The sequence below is a fragment of the Pangasianodon hypophthalmus genome, chromosome 2 (genome assembly GCF_027358585.1).
Source record: "Pangasianodon hypophthalmus isolate fPanHyp1 chromosome 2, fPanHyp1.pri, whole genome shotgun sequence".
NCBI classification, from domain to species: Eukaryota; Metazoa; Chordata; class Actinopteri; order Siluriformes; family Pangasiidae; genus Pangasianodon; species Pangasianodon hypophthalmus.
In genome coordinates, this window is record NC_069711.1 from 33,003,909 (window position 1) to 33,021,210 (window position 17,302).

A 17,302-nucleotide genomic window follows, 5' to 3' on the forward strand; every position below is an offset into this window, starting at 1 on the left:
AGTGTTCCAAGAAAAAGCTACTGATCCACCCGGACCCTGACCAGGATAAAGCACTTACTGCAGATTAACACACTGATCTAATGAATGCAGTATATTATTTCAGTCCATGACCATTTTTTTGGTATTGACATCTTTCCCAGGAAAAACTGAACACAGTGATATCTGATTGGTTGTGATATCTCCCATTGCTTATTTAATAAACTCAACCAATCCCTGCTCAATTTCACACCTAAACTTTCGATCACATACTAGGTGACTGTGTTTTTCTACAACATCCCTGAAAATGGTCCGAAATCCTTAACTGGCTGGTCTGGGATCAGATTAGAACCCAGTGGATCCTGAATACTGAAGTAACAGTTCTCGGGATCAGTGATTAGGTCAACTCACTGGTGAGGACAGTTCTGCGCTTGCACTGCTCGTCCACGCCCCCGTGCCTCTTGCCACACTCGGTGAACGGCGTCTCGAAGACAAACCGGCGGATGTTGTGGTTCCTCTCGAAGTCGGTGCGTCTCTCCTCCAGCTCCTTCTCCTCCAGATAGGGGGTCACGTGTGTCACCTGGATGTAGGCAAACTTGGCCTCCAGGTCCTTAGGATTCACCTAAGCAACAGGGTTAAACAGAGGGAAAAGTGAAGTGAAAAGTGAACCACTTACATTATAGCTATATCCATTTCAAGCATTTTACCTACATTTTGGTGCCCGTGTGAGGAGCTACATTACTTACATACCATATACCTCTGATTTATACATAGACTTTTTTATATTGGTTTATTAAATGTCTGAAAAATTAGTTGTTTTGGTGTATTAGGATGTATACAACAGTTTGAATAATTTATTGGACACAATTAGTATGTGTAGGTTTAACATTTTGTGACTGTGCCATTCAAAAGTTTGCATTTTTTTTCTTAATACAATATAAATATTCTCTAATCACATGTACGCTCATTGTGAAATTGTAAAAGAGAATCTTTTCCCCATATTTTTCTCCCAGAAAGCATGAAAGACACAAACTTTTGCACTCGACTGCATTTACCTCTGACTACAATAAATAAAACCATGCTTTCTATATGTATGAAGACGTTCTCACGTTCTTCAATGTTCTCATATTTTCACCAAATTCACACTGTGCATTAGCAAGGTGAAGATTAATTTCATTTTCTCACGCCCCAGAGCTGAGATCTGAGGCTTCCATTTCCAATATATTACACTCAATAAAATACACTGATTAGGTACCCAGAAATTTATCACAATCATTTATCACAATGTGATTTTGTGCCACAGGACAGAGGAGTTTATACTTTGCAGTTTCTCTGTAACAATGAGAATGTAACAATAAGGGAATAACTGTTTATAGCTGCTATAACGTAAGTGAGAACACGAACTAACTGGTTTCATAGACGTTTTACAAAATTAATTGTAATTATAAATAGATAAAAATATGACGTGTTGCTCTTTAATAAAATAAACCATTGTAATATATGGTAAATCGATGTGGCATAAGAGGAATAAAACAGTTTAGGGCATGCTGTTATAGGAAAATAATAACTTCGGTGTGGTAACAGTAATCTTGCTGATTATTTTCCTGTAATAGCATGACACATAGAGTCTTATTTCTGATGAGTTGTGGTGTCTATGGAAATTACTATGGATTTGCTTGAAAGTTATAAATATCGACAGTAAATAACATGCATCTGAAACTGACTAAAAGAAAAAAGAGTCTAATATTTGTAACAACTACAGTATATGGAAGTTCTAAATTAATGATTAGCACAAGTACTATTCAATAGTTATAGTATTTAATGATTTCAATGATACTCAGGTTAGTGGTGTATAATAACGAGGTACAGCTATTTAAGCACTTTCCTCCTCTGCTTGTTAGTTACTTTGGATTTAAAATGATCTAAGAAATGAATTAATGTAAATGTGATTTTTTTAAGGATCTGCAGACACTCTGAGGTGAATGTATTTGTGTATGATCTTACCCTGCCAGAGTCCTGGATCATTTTGACGTTCTCCTGGCCGAACTTGTCAGAGTAGAGCTTAAGCAGGCGTTGTGAGATCTCAGACAGAGGGGTGAACTTGGGTTCCTTGTAGATATACTCCTTCCCATCTTCATCTTCAAAGAAACCCTAAACATGACACTTTTACTGTGGCTTGTTCAGTCACTCTGCACGGGTGTTAGAGCCGTGACACACCAAGCCAATGCTGAATAACTTGCGCCAACCAGAACTGCTAATCAGAGTGGACAGGAATCAATGAGGATGAACACACACCTAAAGGACTATATGCAGTTTGTCTCAGTGGCATCCAAGGCTGCTTTTACAAAGAGCATTTTTTTTCTCAACTTCCAATGCATGTTTTAAATCAAAAAAGCTGCAAGGTGGATAAAATGCAGCAGATGTTTTTGATCACAGAAGAGATTTAGTACATCTAGTGTTAAAGCAGCTGAAGAGTTGGCTTGGTGTGTCAGAGCCCTTAGACATCAAAATCAAAGCAAAAGGAGGCCTGCACATGAAAACGCTGAAAGCTGAGCTCATTAAGATTAAGACTGATTAACAAGAAAATGAATCTTTCTGTTTATCAGCTCTGGTGCTCAAGCTTTGGGTTGTACTTGAGGTTAAACAAGAATTCAGACTGAACTCGGATTAAAGTTTAATCATCCAGATGCACTGAACTCAGGATTACATTTCAACCATCATTTAATCATTTTAGTTTTTCTATTACTTTAAGCTCTAGTGCACGCAAATCGCTCTGAATCCCATCGCCTGCTTCACTACACACTTCGGCTTTGGCTTGGGGGATTAATTAGTGTGCATGGATGTTTTCACAATCAGGAATGTGGAACACATGCGAAATAAAGTTTAACGCGTATGACTCTCTTGCAAACTACTCAGTCATTTGCAGTTAAACATACAGTGGAGTCCAAAGGTCTGAGACCACGTTGAAAATCTGGGATTTTGTTTTTGTTTAAAACTGGCACTAAACAGAGAGTTTTAGAATTTGAAAACTCTAAAACAAAAAAGGAAATGTGCTGATTATTGACTATTCGATATTCAAGATGCTGCACAATTTCTAGGTTAACAAGTTAACTGCTTTGTACAAAAGGTCCGATTTTCCATGATCTTATCCCTTCTGTTCAGAAAGAACACCAGTAGATTTGATCTAACATGGATCATCAGGTTTTACACAAACTTGTGAAGTCCTTAAGAGCTTGAGTGTACACTGTCATTAAAGCAAAAAAAACGAGATATACCAAACAGACGTACCAAGTTGTTGCTGATAATATCATTTCTAATGAAAACTTTTGTGTTAAATTGAAAAAGAATGCCAAACAGAAGCATTTTCACTAGTGCTCTCAGACTTACACACACTGTATATCGAGAAAAAATAAAGACACCAGCCAGACTCGAATAATATCTTTTACATTCTCAGCTCATAGCTGAAATTGGCCAACATCTTGCTGACATCAGACGCGTTCGTCACGTCATTCGTGTCTTGAATTTAACTAGCTAACTAGCTCGCCATATGTTGTTATGTTACGTTAATTAGGTTTCCAGGCAACCAGAACATGGCAGAGATTCAGTGGGCTGCTAATGAATTTCTGATGTGTCTATCCCTGTAATAGCTGATTTGTTAATCCATGTTTAAAATGAAACTGTACAACCCATCTTAACCTATCTTAAAACAAAACTCTGTTTGATCTAACACTTGTTGGTTTCCCAGCACCACAGGTTCTCGTCATGTTCCCGGAAAAGCGTCTAGTTTATGGTCCTCTGTGTGCTGTAGGTTGCTCCGACCTCACGCTTCTGTTTCTCTGCATTACATTATGCATCATCGCAAGCTTTCAGAAGCGCTAATGGGGATTAAAGAGAGCACTTTCACTATATACATAACCTCTCCGGAGTCAACTGACAGCAGCAGAGTGGTTTCATGGGTCATAAACCATAAAGCATTACTGCCTCGGCTGGAGCGCACGCTAAAGTGGCAGCCCTGCGTTTTACCGATGGCGGCTGCAAGCATGAACGTGAGAGAGTTTCCATTTTTAAAGTCAAGCGAACAGAGTGTGGAGCCAAATGAGTGAGCTTCCATCATAAGTGCGTTATGATGAGTTATGAAAGACATCAGGACAAGGAGAAGCTCTGCTTTTTTGAGAAGGTGAGCAGGAAGGCCACAGATTAGGTATTATGGCTCATTAGCAAAAACAGCACTGAATGTGAGTTACACACACACACACACACACACACACACACACACAGAGGCAGTTACTGCAGCACCACTTACCGCAGCCTTATGGAAAGAAGAGAGAAAGCAGAGAAGATCTGATTAACCCCAAACCCAGAAAATTTTAAATCATACACAAGCCTTTAGTAAAGCAACCATGCAAACATGGAACCTGCACTTCATTCCCATGCATACTACAAAAAAATGAACACAATGTGCATTTTATTTCAATAAATAACCTTATGTTTGGATGTGACCTCATGCATATTTTCATATTAAAGTTTTCTGTTTAATGCAGCGTCAAATATTATTTAAAACCAAGATCCTAAATGCATGTCCTGTGTTCTCTGGACAGTTACCTTCAGTCAGTGCGGGATTTTTAAAATACCATACCTGGCCAAAAAAAGCCACTCTGAAGAAGGTTCCCAGCAGCCTTTTCCCAGAATGCATCACTTCTATGACTTTGGTGTAAGCCCGGTGTAACATGTCGTACAGATGAGCCAGTTTCTGCGTAAAGAACATGATAAATATAAAGACTATAAATACAGGGTTCTATTAATGCGCTTGTTACTGTTTCTTTAACATGCGTAATCGTTGATATGGTGCAGATTGCTCTAAGGAGATGCTTATTTAACATTTATGGAAGGAGTCTCCAGTTGTAACATTTATGGAAGGAGTCTCCAGTCGTAACAGTCAACATGACAAGCTGTGTTTTTCCCTCTTCTTACCTTCAGGAGAAACTTAGAGAGAGGCTGGTGAGGGAACGACTGTTTACAGCTGCTATTGTTTCACATACATTAAACATTACAATTAATGGATTAATAATATGACATGTTGTTGTTTAATAAATAAAACCTAGCGAAATGATGTGATATAGGAGGAATAAGACTCTTGGGGACGTGCTGTTATAGGAAAATAATCAACTTCAGTGTGGCCACTGTAACTTGGCTTCATCATACCATCTCATGTTTTATTTCTTACTTATTTTACTTACTTATATAGTTTTGGTGGCTGGTTTGTGTAAAATTCATCAACTTTACATTCAATAATTCCAAAATGTTTTGTCTTTTTGTTTTTCTGTACAAACTCAGTGACATTATTATGTACACAGTAAGTAGATCCAGTTCATATGCAATTAAATATTTTCAAAAGACATGCCAGCATGCGCATATTTCTTGTGATAACATGTCGTATAAATCCTAAATGTTCTCCTGCTATGTCTTGAATATGTAAATTTTGCAAAAATGATTTAGCAACTCTAGTTAGAGAGATAAATAACTAAAACTTTAGTGATGTCTATGCACTTTTTTTTAACATCCAGAGGGCTGCAGTGAATTTGCAGGAGGTGTAAGCTGCTGTGTGTGTGTGTGTGTGTGTGTGTGTACCTCAAAGTCCCTACGCTGTTCGTAAATGGGGATGATGAGTTTGTAGATGTCTGAGATCAGCTCGTATCGTTCGGCTTTCCACAAGCCATCAGCACACTCCTCTAATAACTCCATCAACACCTCCTGAAAATCAATGTGCACAAACATCCAGACCTTTCAGCACTGTTCAGTGAGAGAAAAGTACAAAAAACACAAGCTAATCACATGATAATACTCTCAACAGATCTCAGCATAACCGATCATTTCATCTAAACTGATATTCGATTATTTTGATTATGCTCATTAATTTAAAGGAAAGAAAAAGCAGGAAGTGTTACTGAGGTCCAGGAAGTGCTAGAATTTAGCAACTGCAGTTATTGTATACATATTGTTGCTTACTGGATACAATCATTTAGGTTGAATGATTGTTTAAAATAAATAGTTTTGGAGTTAACTGTATCTTCTTTGCCAGAACTAAATATCTCTGTAAAGGTATAAAAATTATGCAGACATTTTGTGTTTTTCTACTATATTGTATACAGTTGTGAAAACTACAGACTTTCCTGAAATGAAATAAGTTTCTCTTTTGCTACTATGTTTCTCAAAATGGGGTTAAAGATTAAAAAAGGAGAAACTTTTTCATTCCAATTGAAAATTTCATTCCAATTCGACTGAAAGGCGTAGCGTCTACCTCTACATTTATAACCTCATCTACTGATGAAAAAACTACATCACTGCATGCTGAATTGTACAGGATTTTAATTTTATAGCAGGAAATGTGTTCTCACTTTGATTATCAGCACCATCCACATCATTCTCTGAGGTAAAAATCACTCGCAGAGTTTAAACACGAGCCTCATCGGCGTCTCGGAAATAAGAGCTGATTATGCTGTATCGCATCTCACTCATTTCTGTTCTGTTGGATCAACTTCTTGTTACTAAAGTCGTTTTTGAACACTTTACAACCTGTCGAGTGTGTAAGCGCTCTTCTCTGTTCTGATGATGATGTGAGATGCAGGAGCGTGGCGGATATTTTGACAGTTGAAATCTGATTACAAACTGAACTGAACAAGTTTTTATATTCATTTCACTATGACATGTAATTGTAAAAAGGTTTAAGGTATTGAGATTAGACACACTGTTTTCAGTCGCTGCAACATGATCTCAAGTTCGGTTAGAAAGTAGATCAAATAAAAACAATTCCACATTTTTATTTACGGTTTGGGTAGAAAAAAAACCTAAAAGATTTTTCATCTTTCATCCAAGTCACACACACACACACACACACACACACACTGACGTCGATCCAGAATTCCCAATGTGTGCATCCCTAAAATTCACCTTTCACATAAAAAATAAATACAACTAATTTATTTTGCATTTTTAAAGGTGCATTAGCTAAGATTTCTCAAAATTTGTCAAGATTAGGTCTCTATCAGTTAAGCAGATGGAGCTGAATAAGATCTGAATTAAGATTTTTACTCTTTGAGCCCGCTTCCCCACTTTTCCCACCCCTGAACACAAAGCGGTGGTTCAGCTAGAGTTAGCACACTAACTAGAGTTAGCATTACTCGCAACTTAGCATAATAGCAAGTACTATACAAGCGAACTATATAACACTACAAACACACAAATTCCGGCTCATAATGATTTATCAGAACGATCACAAGTGCAGTCGTTGTCCTTTTTTTCTTCATAATACACTCTTATGAGCGCTAAGCTGCGGTATTAGCATGTTAACAAGCTGTGGAGTGAAGGGGTGTGAGGGAGTGTGTATAAAATGACTTTTTATACAGGATGGCCATGTAAACACAAACATGCATTCTGGCCCGTAACACAAAGGGGTTTTCCAAAGCGGTGTTCTCAGCTACGTAATACTTTTCTCCTGAGGTCACGGCTTAAACCATCGTTTTTTTTATCACGTTCTACATATTTTTCCAGCTTATTCGTATTATTAGTAAGTCCACTATTGCACCTTTAAAGGGAGAAGATACATGAACTGAGTTACATTTCATTTAGTTTAGAGCTCAGTGTTAATCTGAAGCCTCTGAAGTTTCATAATAGTGATGTCAGATTTCAGATCACGTGACGTCACAGTGCAGATAACTAAATGTCACTTTGACGAGCAGGAAGTGCAGGGTGGACTAGAAAATGAATCGATTTGAAGATATTTCAAACTTTCTTTCTGTGAAGGCAGATGGAAAAAGGTGAATTGTAGGATAAGATAAGCTCACATCTATGTGCTGCGTAATCAAGAACAAAACGACAACCTTTAATGCTGGCAGTGATAAGATAAGAAACCTCAGGGAACATTTCCTACAATGTGAGTGAGGATGAAACCATCGTGTCGTTAATTAATCTCATCGCAATAACACTTCAGAGAGCTGGTTTCATTACAGAGTCTTGAACACGCCTGACCTCATTAAAGTGCACGTCCTGCATTCCCACGTCCTCCAACATGGCCGCCTCCTCGCTGATGTTGGGGGTGATGATGCTGAACGCCGAGCAGCCCTGATGGAACATTCCTGCGATGAAAAGGCAGAATAAAAGTTTATCAGAGGACACTCACATGATGTGGACAAAAAGAAAATCTCCAAAGCAATCTTAAGTGTGTTATAAAAAGTATATCAGGTTTCATGACCCCTATCTGTTTTTATGATCATGTTTAATAACAGGACTATTGAACACACACGCACACACATTAGATATGAAGACAACTGCACCTGAGAAGACACTCAGAAGTGCAACATAAGTATGACATCGTGTGCGTGTGCGTGTGTGTGTGTGTGTGTGTGTATTAGACCTGATATCAGCCTCATGCAAATTGCAGGTGTTATCAGTAGAATTCACTGAATTCCACATTGATGTCTGGAGGCGACCCTTGCACATGAGAAAATGTGTGTGTGTGTGTGTATGTGTGTGTGTGTGTGTTTTTGAGAGAGAGAGAGAGAGAGAGAGGAATGTATTTACAGTCACTTCTACAATTATTGCCATCGTTCAGGTAAATGATTAAAAAAAATTGAGAGTAGTTAATATGTGATTAAATAAAAAATACAATTAATTCGAATTAAAATTCAATTTAATAAACAATCTAATCATATTTATTAAATTTATTCAATAATTGTGGAATAAAATTTATTACTCTGTTTAATATAAACACAGAAAGACAGAGAGAGAGAGAGAGAGAGAGAGAGAGATTTTAATAAATAATTAACAGGAACACCTCACGTATAGTTTACTGGCTTTACAGAATGTGCCGTAAAGTCATATATTTAATAATGAGTAATTATATAATTCATATGATTTACTGTCACTAGTTTATGACTAGAAAAATCTCTCCAGTCATTCCAATTCCTAATAGTCTGCGTCTTATCAACGTTCCATCCATTTATGAGCAACACTTCTCTGAGAAAAGAGACCTGGAAGAGTGTATGAGGTGAAAGGTGTGTGTGTGTGTGTGTGTGTGTGTGTGTTGTACAGTATATGTACATCTTATGTATCGTCAAAGTAGTTTAAAAAATGTCTGTAAAAAAATTGCCCTCAACTGTATTATGCAAGGAATAATCCAAATAATAATATCCTTTAAATAATATATGTAAAGTGTAGACTCCAAAAAAATAAATTTTCAGAAAAAATAATAATGACTAGAGTGTGTAGATGTAAAGGCGCTCTCCTGTGGCTCACCTTTCCTCTTCAGGTATTCAGCCACCAGCGCTGCCACGTGCACGTAACACATCGCCGCCTGCATGCAGAGGAAAACAAACAAACAAACAAACAAACAAACAAATAAATAAGAAGTAGTCATTATGCACAGAATGGCTATCAGTAGTCAAGTAGCAGTTGGATTAACAGATTAGTGTTGATATAAGTAGAGTTAGTCCTGTGTGTGTGTAGCGTACGGTCCACACTGACCTCGGACAGATCTCCGTTCTTCACATGGATTTTGGCCATGCTGTCCAGCCAGGTCTTGCGCAGCTCCGGCGTGCTGGTGTACGACTTGGCCAGACTGTACTGCAGGTCCACCAGCATCTCCGGATCCTTCTCATGCTCCTTCATCTGCTCCGTGGCCATCAGCACCGTCCGGATCCGCTTAGTCAAGTCCTTCACGTCAGAGGGGAATGCAGTGTGCTGGGAGAGGGACAGACAGAGAGAGAGAGAGAGAGAGAGAGTGAACTGGATTTATAATAATACTAATAATAATGCTCTGAAATGTTGAAACTAATACTACAGTTATACAGCAAAGTATTTCATATATACATGTATATGGTTTCACAGATGTGCCTTCATTATTAGAAATAACAAAAATTCTTTCTGAATGTTATAAAATTACATAATAACTTGTAATTTCCTGCATTTTATATATTAGCAAATACTTAAATACAAAATATGCAATACAGACATTTCTTACATTTCTAATTTTTGTAAATAAATTGCATAAAGGGGGGGGCACACACTTTCGCACTCATCTTTATTATGTAAGGGATAATCAAAATAATAATACTGTTACATCTATATTTATAATATAAATGGTGTAACAGAAAAATAAACAATTTAGAGAATTCTGAAAATTATGGCTTATAGTCTCTTTATTCACCTTCATATTCTTGTCACTGTTGGCACAGTTGTTAATAATAGACAGAGACTGCTGGAATCGTGTTCCTCCGATCCCAATGACGTCTGCTATCAACTGACTGACTGCTATTACAACCTGAAAGAAATGGTATAGATGCAGTAAGAATGGATGACAGTATGCATTATAAGATTGATATTTCCGTTTTAGGCCCACTGCTCTTTTCTTTATATTTGCTACCTCTGGGTAAAATTATTCGTAAACATGGTATTAGCTTCCACTGTTAAGCTGATGACACACAGCTGTATGTTTCAGCAAAGCCAGATGAGAGACGCCAGGTTAATAAAGTTGAGGAATGTGTAAAGGACATTAGACATTAGACTTCCTTCTACTTAATTCTGAAAGGACAGGAGTACCTGTACTAGGACAACATGCAGCTGGAAGTAAGCTTTCTGATTACATAATAACTCTGGATGGCCTTTCTGTTTCATCATGTTTGTAGCATTAAAGGACCTTGGTGTGATTATTGACTCCAGTCTTTCATTTGAAGCTCATGTAGATAATATTGCTAGGATAAACTTCTTTCATCTCAGAAATATTGCTAAGAAACATAATGTCACTACACAATGCAGAAAAATTAGTTTATGCTTTTGTTACCTCTAGGTTGGATTATTGTAATACCTTGCTATCTGGATGTTCCAGTAGGAGCATAAACAAGCTCCAGTTAGTCCAGAATGCGGCAGCGAGAGTCCTTACTAGAATCAGAAGATACGACCACATTGCCCCTATCTTATCCACACTGCATTGGCTCCCAATCAAATTTCTTATTGATTATAAAATACTACTATTGACCTATAAAGCACTGAATGGTCTCACGCCTCAGTACCTGAGTGAACTTTTGGTCTTTTATGGTCCGCCTTGCCTACTTGATCAAAAGGTGCAGGCTATTTGTTGGTACCTTGAATAGTGCATGCTACAGCAGGGGGTAGAGCTTTCTCTTACAAAGCCCCACAGTTATGGAACAGCCTTCCACTTAGTGTTCGGGGCTCAGACACAGTCTCAGTGTTTAAGTCGAGGCTGAGAACATATTTGTTTAGTCAAGCCTTTTGTGGATCGTGTTTCTTAGGTAAAGGAGCAGATCTGGAGGGTTCACAGGCATAGAGTGTTGTGGTGAACTGGGATGTTTGGAAGCTGTCCTCCCCACACTCTCATGCGTTCACTCATGTTTGTTGATGGTGGATTGGCTGGCCACTTTATGTCCCAGGGCGCCCTCATGTCTGTGTTACCTTCTGGCTCTCCCTTTTAGTTATGCTGTCACTGCTAGTCTTACCGGAGTCCCTGCTTGCACTCTGCACGCAAAGTACATTGTCCTTAACCATTACGTGTCAATTAGCATACCTAATAATCTCTCTCTCTCTCTGTCTCTCTCTCTCTCTGTGTCAAGCTACACATGCTACTCCTGAGATGCCAGTGATCCTGACCCCTTCTGCTCTCCGGACCTGCCTGACCAATCCTGATGCCCTACTTGTGCTTGGAGTTCTCATCACTTGGAAATCACTTGCTGCTGCTGAGGATGGCCGCACACACACAGCCTAAAGAGCAATGAGATTACCGAGGATGAAACCACTTAGAAACCATGAAGATGGCATTGGATTTCAATTGATATGAATGGTCTTGCTATGATGGCTTAGGACTACAATCTCTTTGATAGCTTTAGGATTGCAATTCTCACGAACAGTTTTGCACTCAAGTCTCCATCAGTAAACAACACAGACTTCATATGTAAACTATAATGAACTTTTGTGGTTACACAATTTCACTTTCTGACTATACAGTACACAGATATAGAAGGGAATTATTTATAATCGCACTATCCGGTGTCACCCAGATGAGGATGGGTTCCCTTTTGAGTCTGGTTCCTCTCAAGGTTTTTCCTCATGTCGTCTCAGGGAGTTTTTCTTTGCCAATGTCACCTCTGGCTTGCTCATTAGGGATAAATTCATACATTTAAAATTTATACCCTGAATTTATATATTTCTGTAAAGCTGCTTTATGACAATGCCCATTGTTAAAAGCGCTATCCAGATAAAATTGAATTGAATTGAACATAACCTACACGACCATGACTTGTTATGACCATTTTACATCCCTGGTAATTAAAGCTGACATAAAATTAGCATCACAAGTGAACTATTTTATAACAGATATAATCCTTTTTTTTTATTTTACTTTGTCTGTTATAAGATTTAATAACATGTCATATGTTAAAAACACACTGATTGCGCTCTGGTCTAAAATGTAAGCTAACTAAAGAGAACTCATTAAAGTTTAATGCATCTCATACTAGCAACATTATGGCAGTTATAATAATTACCAGTGTTGATGCAATGACATTATGTCATTTGACATGAAATGTCATGACAGCTCATAGCATCTCATGACAGGTACCAGCTACCATTTTGCCACTTAAATGCCACTTAAAATGTAATTTGTCTAAAACATAACCTACTTATTTTCATTTTACATGGAGTTGATGTGCCTCATGTAGGCACACAAATAACACAGGCTCTGTTCTATAAACATGAATAACTAAATAATTAATTAATGTAACTGTGATAATTTAATCAGGAAATGAAACATAATGTACATTACAGGTATATGAGGCTTAGCACCTATGTTTCTGGTGCCCCGTGTGAGGAAGAGCAATTTCAAATGTTTAGTAACACTTCATCCTGACTTTTCTCCTGTGGGTGTGGCTTATTCTGCTTTTCATTGCTATTACTATTGCTATTTAACGTCATTCTCAGTCCTTTCCCTGTGCATTCCCGTGTCTTGCCTGTAGGTGAGTGCGGACGAAGGACTTCCTGCCTGTGTATTCGAAGTTGCTCTTCATGAGGAAGTAGAGCAGGTGGGCGGCATCACTCCGGATTGAGCTCAGTTTGGAATTACAGCACTTTAGGATTTCATAACAGAGCCAGGCACACAGGTCGGCCCGGCCATCAAAAAATGTACTCGGGAACTGGGGGGAGAGATGGAGATCAGTCCAGGTGAGACAGGAAATGAGAATTGGGGTGCGTTAGGACTCTACCACTGACATGTGAGGTGTTTTGTAATGCACCTTGTGTACGAAGGCACGCAGTGAGGTGAAGATGTGCTTCAGCGCCATCTCTGATTGAGGGATCTGCAGGAAGCACAAGTGCACCTGGAACACTTTCTTCATCAGTGGATTGTGTCCCAAATCAGCACACAACTGCGTCTACAGAAACAAAGTGTAGCAAAATAGTGACTTTTTTTATTCATGTGCCATGAGTGAGACCTGTAAACTAGTGAATCATCTCAGGATGTATCACAGGATTTCCTCGAATGCTAGAGTGTTACCAGGTTAAACTGAACCATTTACTAGTGATTTTGAACTTTTTGAGTTAGGACTGCACCTTACTAATCTGCTATATAGTAAAGACTGCACCTTAAAGGCCATGATGAAGATGCTGAGAGTGTCCAGGACAGTCAGACACACTTCAGTGGAAATGTTGGCCTCCAACAAACACGCGTCAGAATCACCATGTCCATACGCTGTGAAAGAAACCACAGAAAGCCTGGCTTACACTACGCTGCACTGCATTTACAGCTCATTTCTAAGCTTAAAATGTAATATAGTCAAACAACAAATAGATAATTAAAGATTAATATTATATAGTCGCATACCAGATAACTAAAGGGTTAGCAGCTGGCAAAATGTATATCTATATAAATCATGGAATGATGTTGGGGAAAAATATCATTTGCAATATTTGAGAACTTCATGATAGAAATCAGACTACCTTCAGGAAAATTTAACACAGTAACTAATAGAATGCATGTATATGTATGTTTGTTTCAAGATGGCGTCTTACTGTGGTTAAAGGTGTGTGCGCTCTCCATGCTGCCGAGCTGGTGTAAGCGTGTGTGTACGATCCCCGCTCTATTACGAGACACAGGAAGAGTCAATGATTTCCTGTCTGGATTCATAAATCCCACTCCTTCCTGGTTCCTAGAAGAAATAAAAAACAGAAATCATGTGAAATGTCCAATCATATGGCATGAAAAGTTCATGAAAAGTCTAAATGGAGTCGTTACACACCACTCGGTCACAAAGGCAAAACACAATCACTATAGTTTCACTCGCTTGAAGATAAATGATTGGACAAGTGTGTTTTGAAGACAAAATCTGGCAAAATCCACCTGTGACACACATAGCAGGATGCTTGGAGCCACATTACTCAGTTTTAATGTTTCCCTAAAGTTTTTCTTTGCAATGCAGCGCTGTAGCATGCACAAGATTTACAGACCATTCTTTGAAAATCACCTGCAACATGGCCACGTAAATTAGCAGCCATTATTTGGATTCTTAGGGTGCTTTCACATATACAGTGAGTAGTCTGTGAGAAAGCAATTCGACTCTGAATCGACTCAACTGAAGGAACTGAATCCAACATGTCATGTGTTCTGGGTTGCAGGCTTTTTGTAGATGTGAGCTGCTAAACTGAGCCAAAGGAGAGAGCTGTAGTGCTAAAGAAATGTGATCTTTTCTACAGCGAGTCCCAAAAGTCTCCATACATATGGGGAAAATAACACTTTTTAGCAAAATGCCTTCCAAAATATTTCGTACTTAGTTTACATTATATATTTTTTTCAGAGAGCCTTTAAGAATGCCTTTGACAAAAGAAGAACGTATTGAAATCATTCTCATGGCTGGATCAGGAAGCTGTCGCAAGGTTGCAGTGGTCTTTAACAGGAAACATGGCGAGCACATCACATGTGACACTGTAACCAAACTTATTACCAAATTCAAAAAGACTGGAAGCGTTGCAGACCAACCGAGAAGTGGATGTTCACAAACGTCCACTGATGAAGGCACAACCGACGTGGTGCTGGCGAGCATGGTCCCCTGTGTATATGGAGACCTTTGCGACACCCTATAGAGATTCGGACTGGCCAAATCAACAAAAATAAACTCTGAATACACCAACTAGGTTTTTATGTAATTATCTAGTCATTTTGTTTAGCCCTGGCTCTGTTTTTGTTGACCTTTTTTTTTTCGTCAATGTATTTCTAACCAATGAATGAATGAGTTTGACAAGGGTGTTTTCAGCCCTACATGCCCCTCACCCAGTGATTTAGCACACAGTTAAGCCAGAGTCAGGACATCAGGGTTAAAAACTGAGACTGAGCACAATGAAATGATGAGAAACCACACACACACACACACACACACACACAGTGCAGCGTTTGCTAGGCTGTAAACAATGTGTTTGATGGTAAATGGCGGGTTAGCATGCGTTTAGTATTCAGCCACTCAGCAGCACTCAGCTCTTACCCCGTGCAGGGACACCAGGAGGTTATAGGCAGCATTGACTAACTGTATTCTCGCCAGCATTTCAGCCAAGAATACACACACACACACAAACACACACACACAAAGTGGGAGAGGGTCATTCAGGGCAAGGTTGTTCAGCAATGCAAATGTCTGTAAGTGTGTATGTATTCCTTTTATATGGACTATACTGATCGTACCTGGTAATAAACCTCTTCCCCATGTATCTAAACTGATGCAGGCACACTCTGAGTGACAGAAAAGAGAAAAAGAACGTTTCAGTGATGCTTCATTGCTCAGATCAAATAGCCATTACGGTTCCTGAGTGTCACACCCTTACTCTATCAGAGTGAAGAAGTCCATGAGCTCAGAGGGAGATGCTTTGTTCCAGTATGTGAATAATGCATCTGGAAAACAGAACAAGGACATCAAATGCAGCTATTTGCCAACAAATCCAGTGTTAGAAAATGCTGACACTGGAGACTCCTTCCAAAAATGTTAAATAAATCTCTTTTTTCTTACAGAAAACTTCACCTTATTAATGATTACATGTTTCTTAATCCATTTATGTGTTATATGTTATAAGTCCCTGTGAATGAGCTGTTACTATAGGAATGATAATGTATTAGAAGAAGCGCATTAATATAAACCTGTGATCTGCAGCTGCACCACTGTCAGAGCTGCTGTTATAGAAAATTAATCAACACCTTCTGACCAATCAGAATCCAGAATAAAACAGAGCTGTGATGTGATATGTATATTATTTACTAATTTGCTTCCATTAATATTAAAGATAGTTTCAAATCTGGTTTCAGATGGTCGTGCGTGTGTGTGTGTGTGTGTGTGTGTGTGTGTGTGTGTGTGTGTGTGTTCATACCCTCAGACATGCTCTTCAGTACATGCAGAAAACACATAAGCAGATTCTTGATTTCCTCTCGGTCCAATTTGTCACAGCGCAGAACAGAGCTCCCAAGAGCAGCTGCAGAGTGGGTCTAATAAACACACACACACACACACACACACACACACTTAATTAAAACCTATTTAATACCACCTGTCAGCTCATTACGTTACGTCATAGTTTAGGAAGAGATTTTGGGATAAAAACCACTGCAACACAAATGCCCAGCCAACACACACACACACACACACACACACACAGGGCTACACTCCCCAGAAGGGGACACTCTGTAAGATCTACTTGTATGGATTTAGCGGCGATGTGTGTGTCGCTCTCAGAGACACTGGAGGTCGACAGAAGCGAAAAATCCATCGTGAAGCGTTTGGCTGCCCTGCTATTGGGGGCGGAGTCTTCTGGCACCAGGGGGAGGGGCAGGACCATGAGGGTGTGTCTACGAGTGAACTTCTCCCTCTGCTGCTTGGGCAGAGTTTAGACGAGTGGCATCATTAGGTGTAATTAATGAAATGAGGATGCATCTTGGCTGAAGTGTAAATCAGCTGTGAAGAAATTCACTCAATATAGAAAGGACTGAAGAACTGAGGTCTGAGTTGTACCTTATCCACAGAGCTGCTCTTCTCATTGTTCTTCTCAGTAAGGCTGTTTCCAGAGTCGGTGCTGAGCAGAGAGCCACGGGAGTCGGCGTGACGCACGGCGTTGATGTTGGGAGTGGAGGTGTGGGGCGAGGCTGCAGAGAGACGACAGGTCATTCGATTGACATCGTCTACAGACATCATATCACTTTAGAACAGCTGGATACAGTGAGTCTTATGGTGTCATGGCTGGTTTATTTCTCATGAACAACACACACTGTAACCATAACGACGCTCTTACCAGC

At 39.1% G+C, this 17,302-nt stretch overlaps 1 protein-coding gene across 1 annotated transcript in view; it reads right to left on the minus strand.

The window, feature by feature from the left end:
* The window catches only part of dock9b (dedicator of cytokinesis 9b), a 68,607-nt gene that overhangs the window by 4,440 nt on the left and 46,865 nt on the right, over positions 1-17,302 (minus strand). The window contains exons 34-49 of the mRNA XM_026933097.3: positions 17,022-17,152; positions 16,384-16,498; positions 15,847-15,913; positions 15,707-15,754; positions 14,047-14,183; positions 13,620-13,726; positions 13,272-13,409; positions 12,990-13,172; positions 10,178-10,291; positions 9,496-9,711; positions 9,268-9,325; positions 8,002-8,108; positions 5,605-5,727; positions 4,613-4,726; positions 1,981-2,127; positions 388-598 (exon numbers count right to left, since the gene is read on the minus strand). Coding sequence (XP_026788898.3) covers positions 388-598; positions 1,981-2,127; positions 4,613-4,726; positions 5,605-5,727; positions 8,002-8,108; positions 9,268-9,325; positions 9,496-9,711; positions 10,178-10,291; positions 12,990-13,172; positions 13,272-13,409; positions 13,620-13,726; positions 14,047-14,183; positions 15,707-15,754; positions 15,847-15,913; positions 16,384-16,498; positions 17,022-17,152 — 2,016 coding nt within the window. The remainder of the gene's footprint in view (positions 1-387; positions 599-1,980; positions 2,128-4,612; positions 4,727-5,604; positions 5,728-8,001; positions 8,109-9,267; positions 9,326-9,495; positions 9,712-10,177; positions 10,292-12,989; positions 13,173-13,271; positions 13,410-13,619; positions 13,727-14,046; positions 14,184-15,706; positions 15,755-15,846; positions 15,914-16,383; positions 16,499-17,021; positions 17,153-17,302) is intronic.